The following is a 12,401-nucleotide window of genomic DNA, read 5'->3' on the forward strand; positions in this document are numbered from 1 at the left end:
ATGAATATAGGTAAATTTTGCAAGTACAATACATGGAAAGGTGTAATGGAAAAACTGTTATATTGGCATTCCTAATGAAAAAAGTCTTTGGAGATAATATACCTGCTGTGTATTATAGAAATGATGCAACCTAGAGAGTTGTTATGAGACAACCAATTGTTTACATTCATGGAGACTTAGCACATGAAGTCAGAAGAAAACATATTGATCATTTAATCTGGCCTTTAATAAATGCAATTTAAATTTGACTCCTTCTAGTTTCTTGTTGAAATCTGTCCAATTTTTATCTTACTTGATTTTTGAACTGCAGAAAACTATTTATGTCAAATAAAGTCTCTATGTAATCTCTCTAATCCTTTATGTAATCCTCTTTTTTGCATCCAGAAGGGTGCTACCCCCTCTGATGATAGTGTATTACAAATGACTATCATCTTCTGATTATTTTGATTTCACTGTCACTGAAAAGAATCACTGTGATTAAAGTTCACCACACAGCCAGGAAGACATCACCTTATCAATAAGGCAAAATGTCTTCATTCAACAGTACATGTAAACAGAAAGTTTTGTATGAAAACATCAGTCATCTGTCACTTGGGGGGGTCATATAATTCTTGAATGAATTTTTGTAATTTCTTTCATGCTACTTAATAAATATTTTTCAAGGATTTATTGTCTGTTTACAGATACAATTTTTAATCTACCTACTACTTTACTCTTCATTGTGACCACATCTTTTTCTGCAGTAGTTTCAGTTAGTGTACTTTACAGTAAATTTTCTCAGAAAAATGTTTACCTACATTTACTAGTTTATCTGCATTCTCACTTTTAATACTTATCTGGCTTGGGGGCAGGGATCTTCTGTATCAATCTTCATTGCAGATTTTAGTCTTCTGAGACATTAAATGACTACTCGGACATTGAAGTTTTGTAGCAAGCTGACCTGTTGATGAAATTAAGTAAATAAATGCTCTCAAGAGGGGTTCTCAGGGTAAATTTCTTTCTTAAAGCTATGCTTTTCATTATTGTTTCTCAAATCTTTCCTTTAAAATACTAAAATATACACTATTCACTATTTTCTTGAGTCCATCTTATCAAAGTCTTTGTGTGCATGATACCTCCTCCTTGTTACTGTTCACCTAACATTTGTGTCAGCACAAAAAAAAAAAAACCAGAGTTTTTTTTTTTCTTACAGGTCAGTATAAGAAAATAGGTCAGTATTCTAAAGAAAAAAAGGTGCACTGAAAAGAATCACAAAAATACATTGATTGGATATCTAGAAAGATTTTAACTCTTTGCTCTTCAGAAGGGGTTACTTGATTAGGTTTAAACTTTGGCCAGTCAGGTTTTAATGAATTTAAATGTGTGTAAATTTCACTGCAAAATTTTATGTAACACCAATTCAAGAAGCCTAGGTTTTCCAGTCAAAGATTGCTTAAATAGATAAGAAAGATATAGGATTAATTTCTACGTATTATGAGAACTTCTTTAATTCCTTTCTATGTTTGTTATCGAATGCTCCGTTATTTTGCAAATGTTCACTTCAAGGCATATTTGGCCTTCTATCAGTTTATACGTTAAATAAGTATTGAAGTTATATAATTTTATTTGAATTAGCACGAACTTTTAATTCTTTAATTATTTATTTGTCAGTTGAATCTGATATCAAATGTGCTTTCAGCACCTTTGAGTTAGGTATTTATATTTTAATATTTTAATTTATTTATTTATTTTAAGTAATTTTAGTATTGACTGTGTCAGTCTGCTATATATTTCAATCAGACTGGTGTCATGATTATAGAAGTCTGATTTTGCTCTCTGTTACATAGATGTGTAGTACCACTTAGTGACATATACTTATAAATGGTGTCTCATTCTCTACTTTATTCTTTACAACATTGACCAAGAATCATTCCATTAATATGACATATGAACAAGAAATACAAGTACTTTAGCTAACTCAGTCCTTTCTTAATGGTTGAAACAAGAAATTTAACTATTCTAAGAATGCATATTTTCGTGCTAGGTTTATCATCATGATTCTAATTCTCATTTTTTTTATTCAGGCAATTAAAATTAGTAAGTTTTTAATAAACAAAAACTCCTACCTTGCACCTTCTCTAGACTTGATTAATTTCCTTCTCATAATGTTTTGTACTGAACAAGTACTTTTTTCTTTCTAGTGAACTAGGTACTATTTAGCTGCTTTTGCAGATAATTGACTTTCCTTGCACTGAGGTAAAGGCCACAGATTAGATGTCTTTTTAACTAGGCATAAACCTGCATTTCATGAAACAAGATCACTTTGTATTGTATCACTTTTTGAGTCACTAGAATTGATTGTTCTATTTACCTTCTTTCACTGGACTAGAATGATCTCCAAGAATAAAACCCTACCCCTTCATGATCCTCTTAAATCTTTGAGAGTTCTGCAGAGTATCACAGTGTTACATTCATCTGAATTTAAAGACTACTAACCTATAGAATAATATTTCTGGAAAAGAAATATTCTGTCCTGCTATATACTTGCCTCATATAGATTTTTGGTTTAGACAAAAATTACTCCAAAAATATTTTTAAATTGTCTTTATTCTTCAGAAATCTCTTTCCAAGTGTGCTGGATTTTCTTATGTTTTAGGCTGAACAGTTGTTGACAAGTGTGTTGATACCATTTTTTATTTCCTTTGACCTGGTGGTTTTTAAAAGACAGCTTTCCTCTGCAGGATCCTACTTGCACTTCACATGAGGTCCACATAGGCAGGGTAAAAAATTAGTATCACACAATCATTGACAATTATGACAACCATTTCATAACTAGATGTGATACGTTTTGCACTTGAAAAGCAAACATTATTTCAACTTATTGCATCCAAACTACAGTCAAGGTTCAAGAACAGGATACAGGACGACACTGAAGAACAGGATACAGGACTATACACAGCCTTAAAGGTGCGTTTCCATTTACTGTTATGAAGATGGTACTTATATCAGAACAACAGAATATAAATTCTTCATACTCTATACATTCTGCTCTGGTGCTCAAACATTCATTTTTGTAGCAGCTTAATACACAGTTTAAAGATGGCTCTTTCATGTTAGCAGCCATAGACGGCTTCAGTAGGCTGGTATACATGGTCAAGTTGAGTGACCCCCTGTACAGTGAGTAGTTGGTTAGTTTCCTGTTTTTTCTTCAAAAGCCTTTGAAAATATGACTATGATAACATATATTGATGTTTTCCAAACAGACTTAAGGTATTCTGGTCGTACATGGTGTACATTCTTGTTCTATGGTCATTGAATCAATCACATATGCGTGTGATGAGCTTGAAGAAGCCAGTTAAATTGGCAGAAATTTGCTGAAAATCATAAAGGCAGCTCATAATTGGAAGATCTGTTTTTAATATTGGCATGTTGAAATCTAACTGACATAACAATAATGGTGCTGTAATGTTATTGAGAGAACCAGTGAAAACAGTCTTGATGGCATATGTAAGAGAATTATTGTTATCTGTAGTGCTGATACTGTTATCTGTAGTGTTATTTTTTTCCAAATTGTTCACCTGTATTACATTGACAGAATTTTTACAGCCACTCATGCGTAAAAGGGTGATTGAATTTTCCAGATAACCCAAGCTCACATTCATAGAGTTAATTAGCCAAACTGAACATTTCAGACTACTAACTGTACATGTGACTATCTCCTTCAGGTGCAATGTGGGTGCTTAGCACTGAAGAGAACTTAATTGTAATACATCTCAAATTTCTAAAACCCCCCACCGAGGGTTATCTTGTTATACTGTTGTCTTGAGTGCTAGAGATATTAGCAGTTTATCTCCAGTGAAAAATCAAAGTCCCTAGCTGTTTGCTTTTGTTCTTTTAATCTGTCCTATTTTAAAAGTAGTGGTGTGAAGACTTTCCCATCAGAGAAAAAGTTATCCATATGAAATATAACCAGCTGAAACAAAACCAGCATTTGATTTCAGATTAAATTTGATCATTTGATGATAGAGATATACACTGAAAGTTGGAGTGTACTGTATGTTTCTGAGCACAGATACATAAGGACACTGTTGCTCAGTATATCTCTCTCTCTGTTGTCATTGAAATGACACCCTTTCCATTTCTTGCTTTTTCTAAAAATATTCACATTAAATACTATGAATTATCTAACTGCAGAATTAGTTGTATGATTATATGTGTGAACCTTTTGAGTAGATGTAACTTAGACTCACCGTGTTCTTGAAGAAGTTTTATAAACTTCTGTGATTTAAATCTTTTGAGAAAATATCAGTTTATCTAGTCTCCTAATTTCAAATGTAAGCTAATGATATCAAAACTTTATTTACCCATGTCCCTCTTATCTCTTTCATTATTCCTGATGCCCTTTATCTTTTTTACTTATTTCCATATTCTAAGTATTTCTATATATATAAACTTAATTTGGGTAATTCCTTACTGCTGAGCTGGTCAAAGGTTTGCTACAAGGTTGGCAAATTTCGCACATCAAGAATAAACTAAACTAAAAGCAGAATTAATTTGGATGATGAAAAGGGTTGTTTTTAATGTGAAATAACTCTCTTTGGCTGCTCTTATTTCAGGACAAGTATACTTGATGAAAATACATGGTAGAATCCCTTTCCTGTAGCCTAAGTTAATTCAGGCATGTTTTCTGGAAACTTTGTCTCTGCATGAGGATTAATTCAGTAATCTTTTTCTTGGAGCACCTGTGTATAGGCAGTGCTTATTCATTGCCTTTTGCTTCAAGCTACTCATGTCATTCCAAACAATAATAAAGGTGCTGAGGGGAAGGTGTTTTGTTTTGTTTTTTTCCAGGGAGATATGTCCAGTTGAAAGATTATTAATTTCAACTGAAACTGTTTAGAAGATTTTAAAGAATATTTTGTAAACATCCTGAAAACAAGTCTGACCAACTCGCTTGTGATGTGGCCTAGTAATTTTTAGGGGTCATGTTTTCAGGATATGAAGGACAAAATTAAATTGTAAACAATAATAAAATATGTATAAATGAGTTGCTGATCTTTACAAATCACTTAGTTTAAATATTCTGTCTCCCTAATCAATGATAATTCTCTTAGTGAAAGATTTTGGTGGAAGTGATAATCCACCAAGGAGCAATGGTGATCATATGTTCAATGCATAGACATTTTCCTGGGAGTGTACTTGGCAACCGGTTTTACATTAGTCTATAATATAAATTTAAAACTTGAACAAATAAAGCATGTAATAGATCCTTTGCACGGAGTTGTCCAGAATACATAAATGTCATGTTCAATATTTAGAATATGTATTGCATGTTACCAGAGGAAAAAAAGAAGAACTAGAGAAAACTTTAGGATGAATAAGTGCCAAAGATGAATCCTGCCGAAGTTAAGTAAGAAAATTTTTTACATGGCAAATAAAAGGTTTGAAAAGAAAAAGAAAATGTTTTGGACAGTGGAAGACTATAAGGAAAAGCAGTAAGAGCCATTAAGTAGTGGCTTAATGTGAGGATTGTGAAAGTATTAAGAGAGTATTTGTAACTCATTGATCAATCTTCTCAGCAAAAGCATTTTTTGCATAACAAAATATTGTAATTATTAAATAGTAGCATAAAGGCTACTGTAGTCCCTATCCAAGCTGGTCAGAGTAAAGAATAATAAAAGAGTATTCAGCTGGAGCTATGAATTCCAAAAAGTGTTGCAAGATTTTTTTTTTTAACGAAGTTTAAAAATGCATTAACAGAAGAGATAAAGCAATTGAGGATTATTGTAATGATCTTACAGGAAAATATGCAAGAATGTATGGATGAGCTGGATGGCTCAGTGAAAAAAATCCTGCTTACATACTAAGTAAAGGAGACGTAAAAGCATGAATTGGCAATTATATTGCCTGTCTGATATCGCACATATTTAAATTCTGCCCCATATAATTCAGGATTGTATGGAATGGAAGATAGAAAAAAATCTGTTGTCAAGAATCTTGTCAAGATTCCAGAGAGACTGGGGGATGTGCGACTCTGTAAATATCTGAACAACTTAGAAAGCAAATATTTAGGATCTATGCATTCCAAGCTGCATGGGCATTTCATAATATCTACAGAGGCATATATAGAATGTTATATTTAGGAAGCACGATTCTGAGGTTTTTTACATCTGAGACAGGGTTTTTTTACACCTCCAGAAATAAATTTTAGAATTTCAAGTGTAGCTAAAGAATTTTACTGAATATTTATTCATTGTGTATTATTGAGCATTTAATGTCAATTTAATATGGGATAATATATTTTAATTAACTACTGTTGATAAAGAAGTTCCAGACATTTTTGAAAATTCTGAAAACACAGAACCTCACAGCTGACATAAACCATTTTTCAGTTTTCATGATTTCACTTCCTGGATGGTGAACTGTTTCACATCAGAAACAGTTGCCACAGGTAGCAGTTTCCTTGACTTTTTTTTTTTTATTTTTAACAAGTCATTGTGCTTAGTTATTCCTTTTAGCAAAACAGTCCATATTCTTAGGTAATCTATTGTAGTGCTTAAGTATAGTTACCGTTATAAAGTGTCTCTTAATTTCTAACCTTTATTTTTTTTCCAAAGTTTAAGGCCATTACATTAATTAATAATTATTAATAATTAATTTAATTAAATTAAATTAATGTCCCCTCTACAGAAAAGAAGTTTTCTGGTTCCTTTTTGCAACAACTTTTTATGTGTTGAAGACTTTTATTACTTCCATTTCAGTCTGTTCTTCCTTAAGCGAAGCAACCTATATTCTTTCAGTCTTTCCTCATCCTATGTTGCAGACCTTGGTTCATTTCTCTCCTGAACTGCGATATTCAGTACTGAATAGAATACAGCAAATGAAACATGAATAGTGTCAAAAATATAAAACGGTAGAGTAATTTTGATGGGAAGGGACCACTGTACATCCTCCAATCCCAACTCCTGCTCAAAGCAGATCCAAGTAGATCTCTCTTTCTTTTTCTTTTTCTCAGTTAATGGTGTGGTATTGTTGAGTCTAGTACATGAACACCCTAATTTATAGAAATTAATTTTATAGAGGTGCTACCTAATCAGCTTTTTTCCTCCTGAATTTCTGCAATTTATTATTCATCTGAAGTATCAAAATATTCATTAATTCCTTTTGAATGCCATTTTTTTACTTTCCTATTTTCTGAAACTTACCATTTTGAATTTTGATCCTGCCCCATTGTATAGTGAATACACATCCAATTAACATCTTTTCTGTTCAAGAATAAGTGGAAATATTTAACTGTACCCTATAAAAGGATATCATTTATTATAACTTTCCAGTTTGATAATGGATCTATTTCAGTGAAGTGCACATTTCTGGACAGTCAAATTTTCTTCATATTTTTAGGCAGGACAGGATGCCTGTGTGTAATATGATATGATGACTTTCCTCAACTTCCTCCCTTCTCCATATTCTCTTAGCTTTAGGTTCCCACAAATGAAATAGTTTGATGATTTGCTTAGGATATAAATACTGGTTTTCTGAAAACTGCATTAATCAGTCTACAATTTCATCACCCTCCTTTCTCCAATTTGTGAATTTTTTTTTTTGATAGGGAAGAGTTTAAAGATAAGCCTTTTACAGTCTCATTGAAGCTTCCATGAATTCTTAAAGGTAATTCCTAACGGATCTGAAATTTCTAAAACCAGCTCTGTGAATTCATTCAGTCCAAACTGCATGAAAATACTTAAAGTTCAAGAACTCACTGAAGTTATCTTTCCATACTTTAAACATTTTTACATGTTTTTATTGTGTTGATTTTGTACATTATCTGATCAGCACTAGCCTTTTCAGAGAAGGCAGGCACAAGAAAGTCATCAAACTGTTTGATTGTCTTTGTAATGTCATTTCATGGTTTTCTCTTCCTGCTGGGAAGAAGATGAACTGGTTCCTAGAATTCCCTTTTATATTTGCTTCTATAATGTAACTTTTTATCCTTAATATTGATTGCTAATTGTACCATATTTTTTTGCTTTGACATTTATAAATTTGTCCCTGTGTGAGTTTTATGTTTGTTTGTTTGCTTTACTGTCCATCCTTCACATTCTGAGTTACATTTCACTTCCCCTATGCTTCCTTTTCTGAGTTTCAGTTCATTGAGGAATTCATGTTTGCGTCTTGTTGCTTCTTCTACTACACTTTCCGTGTTTTGTCTTAGCTTCTGTTTGGCCAGTAGTGTGCTTTCTTTAATCACCTTAGAGTGATTTCTTTAATTCCTTAGAGTTGTTTTCCATGAGATATTTTGTATCAATTGTCTGAGCTTATTAACAACTGGCTTCATATATAGTTTTAGTTCTGTCACCATCTCTGCTTCTCAAGAATTATTCGATGATCCTTGTCATTTAAATTGCTTTCAGCATCCATGTTTTCAGTCAGGCCTTTGTTTTTGTCAGTACTACATCTAGAAGAGCTCTCCTCAAGTGATTTGCCTATCTATTGTTTGAAAAGTTTCTGACAAAACATTCTAGTAGTTTCTCTGGACAATTTATTTCATGTTATATCCCTTGTTAATTGTATGAAGATCAGTGGCATACTTTTAAAAAATATGGTTGTAACTTTATTAATTTCAATAGAAGTATATAATAACAGGATTTCAGAAGGGTCTTGATTCAGTAGTTTGTTTTAGTTAGAAAAAAAAGTGCAAGAGACAACAGGGGAATAGTTATATTCTGAACACACTTCTTTTTAAGTGCAAGAGATCTCCCTGCTTTCTCCTTTGATTTTGGGTAAAATCTTACACATTAAAGTTCCAGTCTTATGCAGATATAATGCTTAAATCATAGGACACCTCAAGACAGATGTTTACATCAGGAGTACTGACAAATCCTTAGTAAAGCTGTCAAATACATGTAGAATGAAGTGCCTTTAACTCTGCTGAGTGATGATGTGGAGATTTAGGGCTGTATGAATCTTGTTAAGTTACCCTGGAGAGTTTATCTGATTATTCATTGAGACTTTTGTTTGGTGCAGTAATTGCATCTACTATCATTTGCCTTACCTTACTTGGTATATGAGCAAAGACTGAGTTGTTTATTTAATCTATCAAATACAACTTGAATATTGGTGCCATATTGTAGTGGAAAACTTTACCTTTTGTTTTTTTGTCTTCTTCCCTTCAACCCTGTCTTTGAGGAAGGTTATCCTATATTGAGAAACAGATGTTAAAATCCTATATTTTGCTAAATGTTCCCATAATTATAAATATTCTGCCAATCATTTTAATGTTTGCTGTTCTGTTTGTACATCACTTTATGCAAAATAGTCAAATTCTAGTTTAAATTAAATAAATTCTACACTTTGCCTAACAAAGCATTGAGAAAACAGTTACAATAGTTGTGTAAAGAAAAGTGTGAAACCTAATAATTAAAGGATTGGATTGAGGATTAGGGTTTGAATTAACGGGGTTTTTTTCAGTGGTCAAACCACATTGTTTCTGCATTTTAAGAGGTTTACAATGTCCATCCAAACAATGCATTTGATATTAATGTATATAATGCAACTTGTTAAGCAGCACATTTAAATTTAGTGTTTATATAAATTCCTTGAAGATATGTCTATGTTGTTTACAGTGTCATTTTTCAAATAAAAATGAGAAAGAGGGTCTTCTGACTAACTTCTGTTTGAAGATAAATAAAGGCTTTAGACAGATATAACCAAAAGCTAAAAGGATTCTGCTTTTCATTTTAGTTTTTTGTGCAGGGAGTGGTAACATGACCATGTACCACTTTAGGTTAAAAAGAGAAGAAAGGTGTGGGGGCACTCATTGTCCATTCTGTCTTTTTAATTTTTACAGGAAGAGCCATATGTTATGTTCAAGAAGTCTGACAAACCCTTGTATGGAAATGATCGTTTTGAAGGTTATTGCATTGACCTCCTCAGGGAGCTGTCTACTATCCTTGGATTTTCATATGAGATTAGACTGGTGGAGGATGGAAAATACGGAGCCCAGGAAGATGCCAGCGGGCAGTGGAATGGAATGGTTCGTGAACTAATTGATCATGTAAGTCAACTTTTGGAAGATTTCTACTATCCATTTAGATTTCAATTCTATATAAATTGTATAACTTCTATGATAATATCATTTGAATAGTACTATTTTGGAAAATCCAGATGTTTAAAGAAGTAAGCCAAGTAGATTCACAACAATAGTTTCTGTAATGTAGAATTTGTTAAATGAAGACTATTCTGCATCTCTGTTTTGCCTATAGGCAGTGTTTGTTTCTGCCAAACTGGTTTAGCTCTTCTGTGGCATATGCCTAAGTCAAAATATGGAATAGATTTTTGGATAGTTTTCAGAATTTATTTCTGAGAAGAAATATATGGGGTTTTTTTATGACAAAACATGTCTTCATTAATCAATAGAAGAAGAAGAACCCTCTTCTGATAGTGGGTCTGAGACCTTGTCTCAGAGAAATTTCTGTGTATGTTAGTGTAAACAAATAAATTATTTGATATACACAAAGAAGAGGAACACCTTTCTTGAAACATTAGCAATAAAATGCAAGCAGGAAGACAAAAATATCAATGTATACTGAAGCAGCAAAGTAATACAATGTGTGTCAAATCAGATACCATTATAATTACTTGTAAATGAGTAAGGCAGGTATTACTTTGTGTCCTTCAAAGCATGCTTTCCCAGTTGGTCATGCCAGTTGAATTCAGTCTCTTTTAATCAATTTGAAAATTATGTCATTGTCCCTTTTTGCATTTATTTGGATGAATTGCTTGATACCAAGACATTTGATCAAAGAACGAGATAAAACATTCTGCACATCTCTGTCATTTAAAATAAGAAGAAGGGGAGACTATTCTATAGCTAATTCAAGTGAACCCTCCTGAGGATGGCAGAAACTGCATGAATAACTTGAAGAACATTATTGACTAATCTTGTTTCAATTTGCTATAAGATTTCAGCAGATGGGCAGAACATGTGCTAATCAAATTATTCATATTTACTAGAAGGCTTGTTATCTTTGTGCTTTTCTAGTAAATAATAATCTGGTATTGCTGTTGAAACAGATGTTGATTATCCTTAGCTTCACATTTTTAAGAAGAATGTGTGGGAGTATATATTTATATTATCTTTAAATGAGTGTATGTATTACACCTAGTACACATACATAGAAAGCAAACGGATATTTAGCTAGGCTCTCTGTCCATCTCTATACATGCATATTTGCACACAGGTATAAATGCATAGGCATGCATAGCTATTAGATTTGATGGTTGTTAGGTAGTATCGTCTTCCTGAACTAATTTTCCATGACTGAGGTGGATATTGTGGAAGTATTTCTTATCTAATTCTTTAGAAGAAAAAAAAAAAGCATATATTGGCATGCTTTTATTATTCGTCCCTAAAGCTTTGTTGAGCAAACACTAGTATGGCCTCCTAAGCTTTTCACTAAGATCATCTAGAAATAAAATGCATTTGAAGAAGTTGCAGCAGTAAAGTATGTGGAACAGGAGCTTTTCCAATCCTTTCCTCTTGATAACACAGAATGGAAAATGTGTTCCTTTTTTCCACATGTTACATACAACTAAGATTAAAATTTATTTTGGCTTTTGAAATTATGTTTATTCAGGAGTCAAAAAAGTTTAGATACTATGCTTAGTGCTTTATGGAAAATGTAGTCTTCTTAACTTAAACTGCTTAACCTGGATCATAGCTTTTACCAGCCTCTCTCAATTTCTGAGGTATTAACATTTTCCTTTAAAATGTTCTCTTTTTTTGTAATCTATTTGAATACATGGAATTTATTTATGCATCTGCACCTTTATTTGCATGCATGTTATTGGTACATTTTATTAACAAGCAACACTTCAGACCTCTGAACTGATGTACAAGAATTTAGAGAAGAATTCCAGATAGACTGTTACTACATTTGATGTTTCCATATGGTTTATGCTTCACTTGGCCCATTAGCTTAGCTTTTTCGTCTTTCTTTTCCCTTAGAGAATAAGTGTCAATGATCAATTACTATTTCTTTTGGAAAGGTGAAACGATTCTGTCTATATTTTTCAACCTAAGTTTTTAATTAAAATAAATAGACTACAAAATAAATACAGAGTTCTGAAAGTTGTGATAGTACTTAAATCTATCTCAAAAATATTTTTAGAATTTATTTTATTTTTATCTGCTTGTTATATTTTAACCATCAGTCACAAGTTCAGAAAGAAGGAGTACTATAGTTGTCGCGGATGGAGTGAGAGGGAGGCAAAAATAATGTGGTTTATTGGTGTAAAACAGTGAGTTAACAAAGGTCAGTGGTAAATGCGACAATAATTTATAAGATTCGATGGCAAGGTACACTTTGTTATTTACTGCACAGAGGACAGGGTCAGACAAAACTGTCAGGGAGACCCTCCTG

The 12,401-nt window shown here is 32.5% G+C and overlaps 1 protein-coding gene across 1 annotated transcript in view; it reads left to right on the forward strand.

Annotated features, from left to right (window-relative positions):
• The window catches only part of GRIK2 (glutamate ionotropic receptor kainate type subunit 2), a 406,229-nt gene that overhangs the window by 233,937 nt on the left and 159,891 nt on the right, over positions 1 to 12,401 (forward strand). The window contains exon 10 of the mRNA XM_009649067.2: positions 9,827 to 10,033. Within this exon, the coding sequence (XP_009647362.1) occupies positions 9,827 to 10,033 (207 nt within the window). The remainder of the gene's footprint in view (positions 1 to 9,826; positions 10,034 to 12,401) is intronic.

The sequence above is a fragment of the Egretta garzetta genome, unplaced genomic scaffold, assembly GCF_000687185.1.
Source record: "Egretta garzetta isolate BGI_Z169 unplaced genomic scaffold, ASM68718v1 scaffold231, whole genome shotgun sequence".
Taxonomy (NCBI): Eukaryota; Metazoa; Chordata; class Aves; order Pelecaniformes; family Ardeidae; genus Egretta; species Egretta garzetta.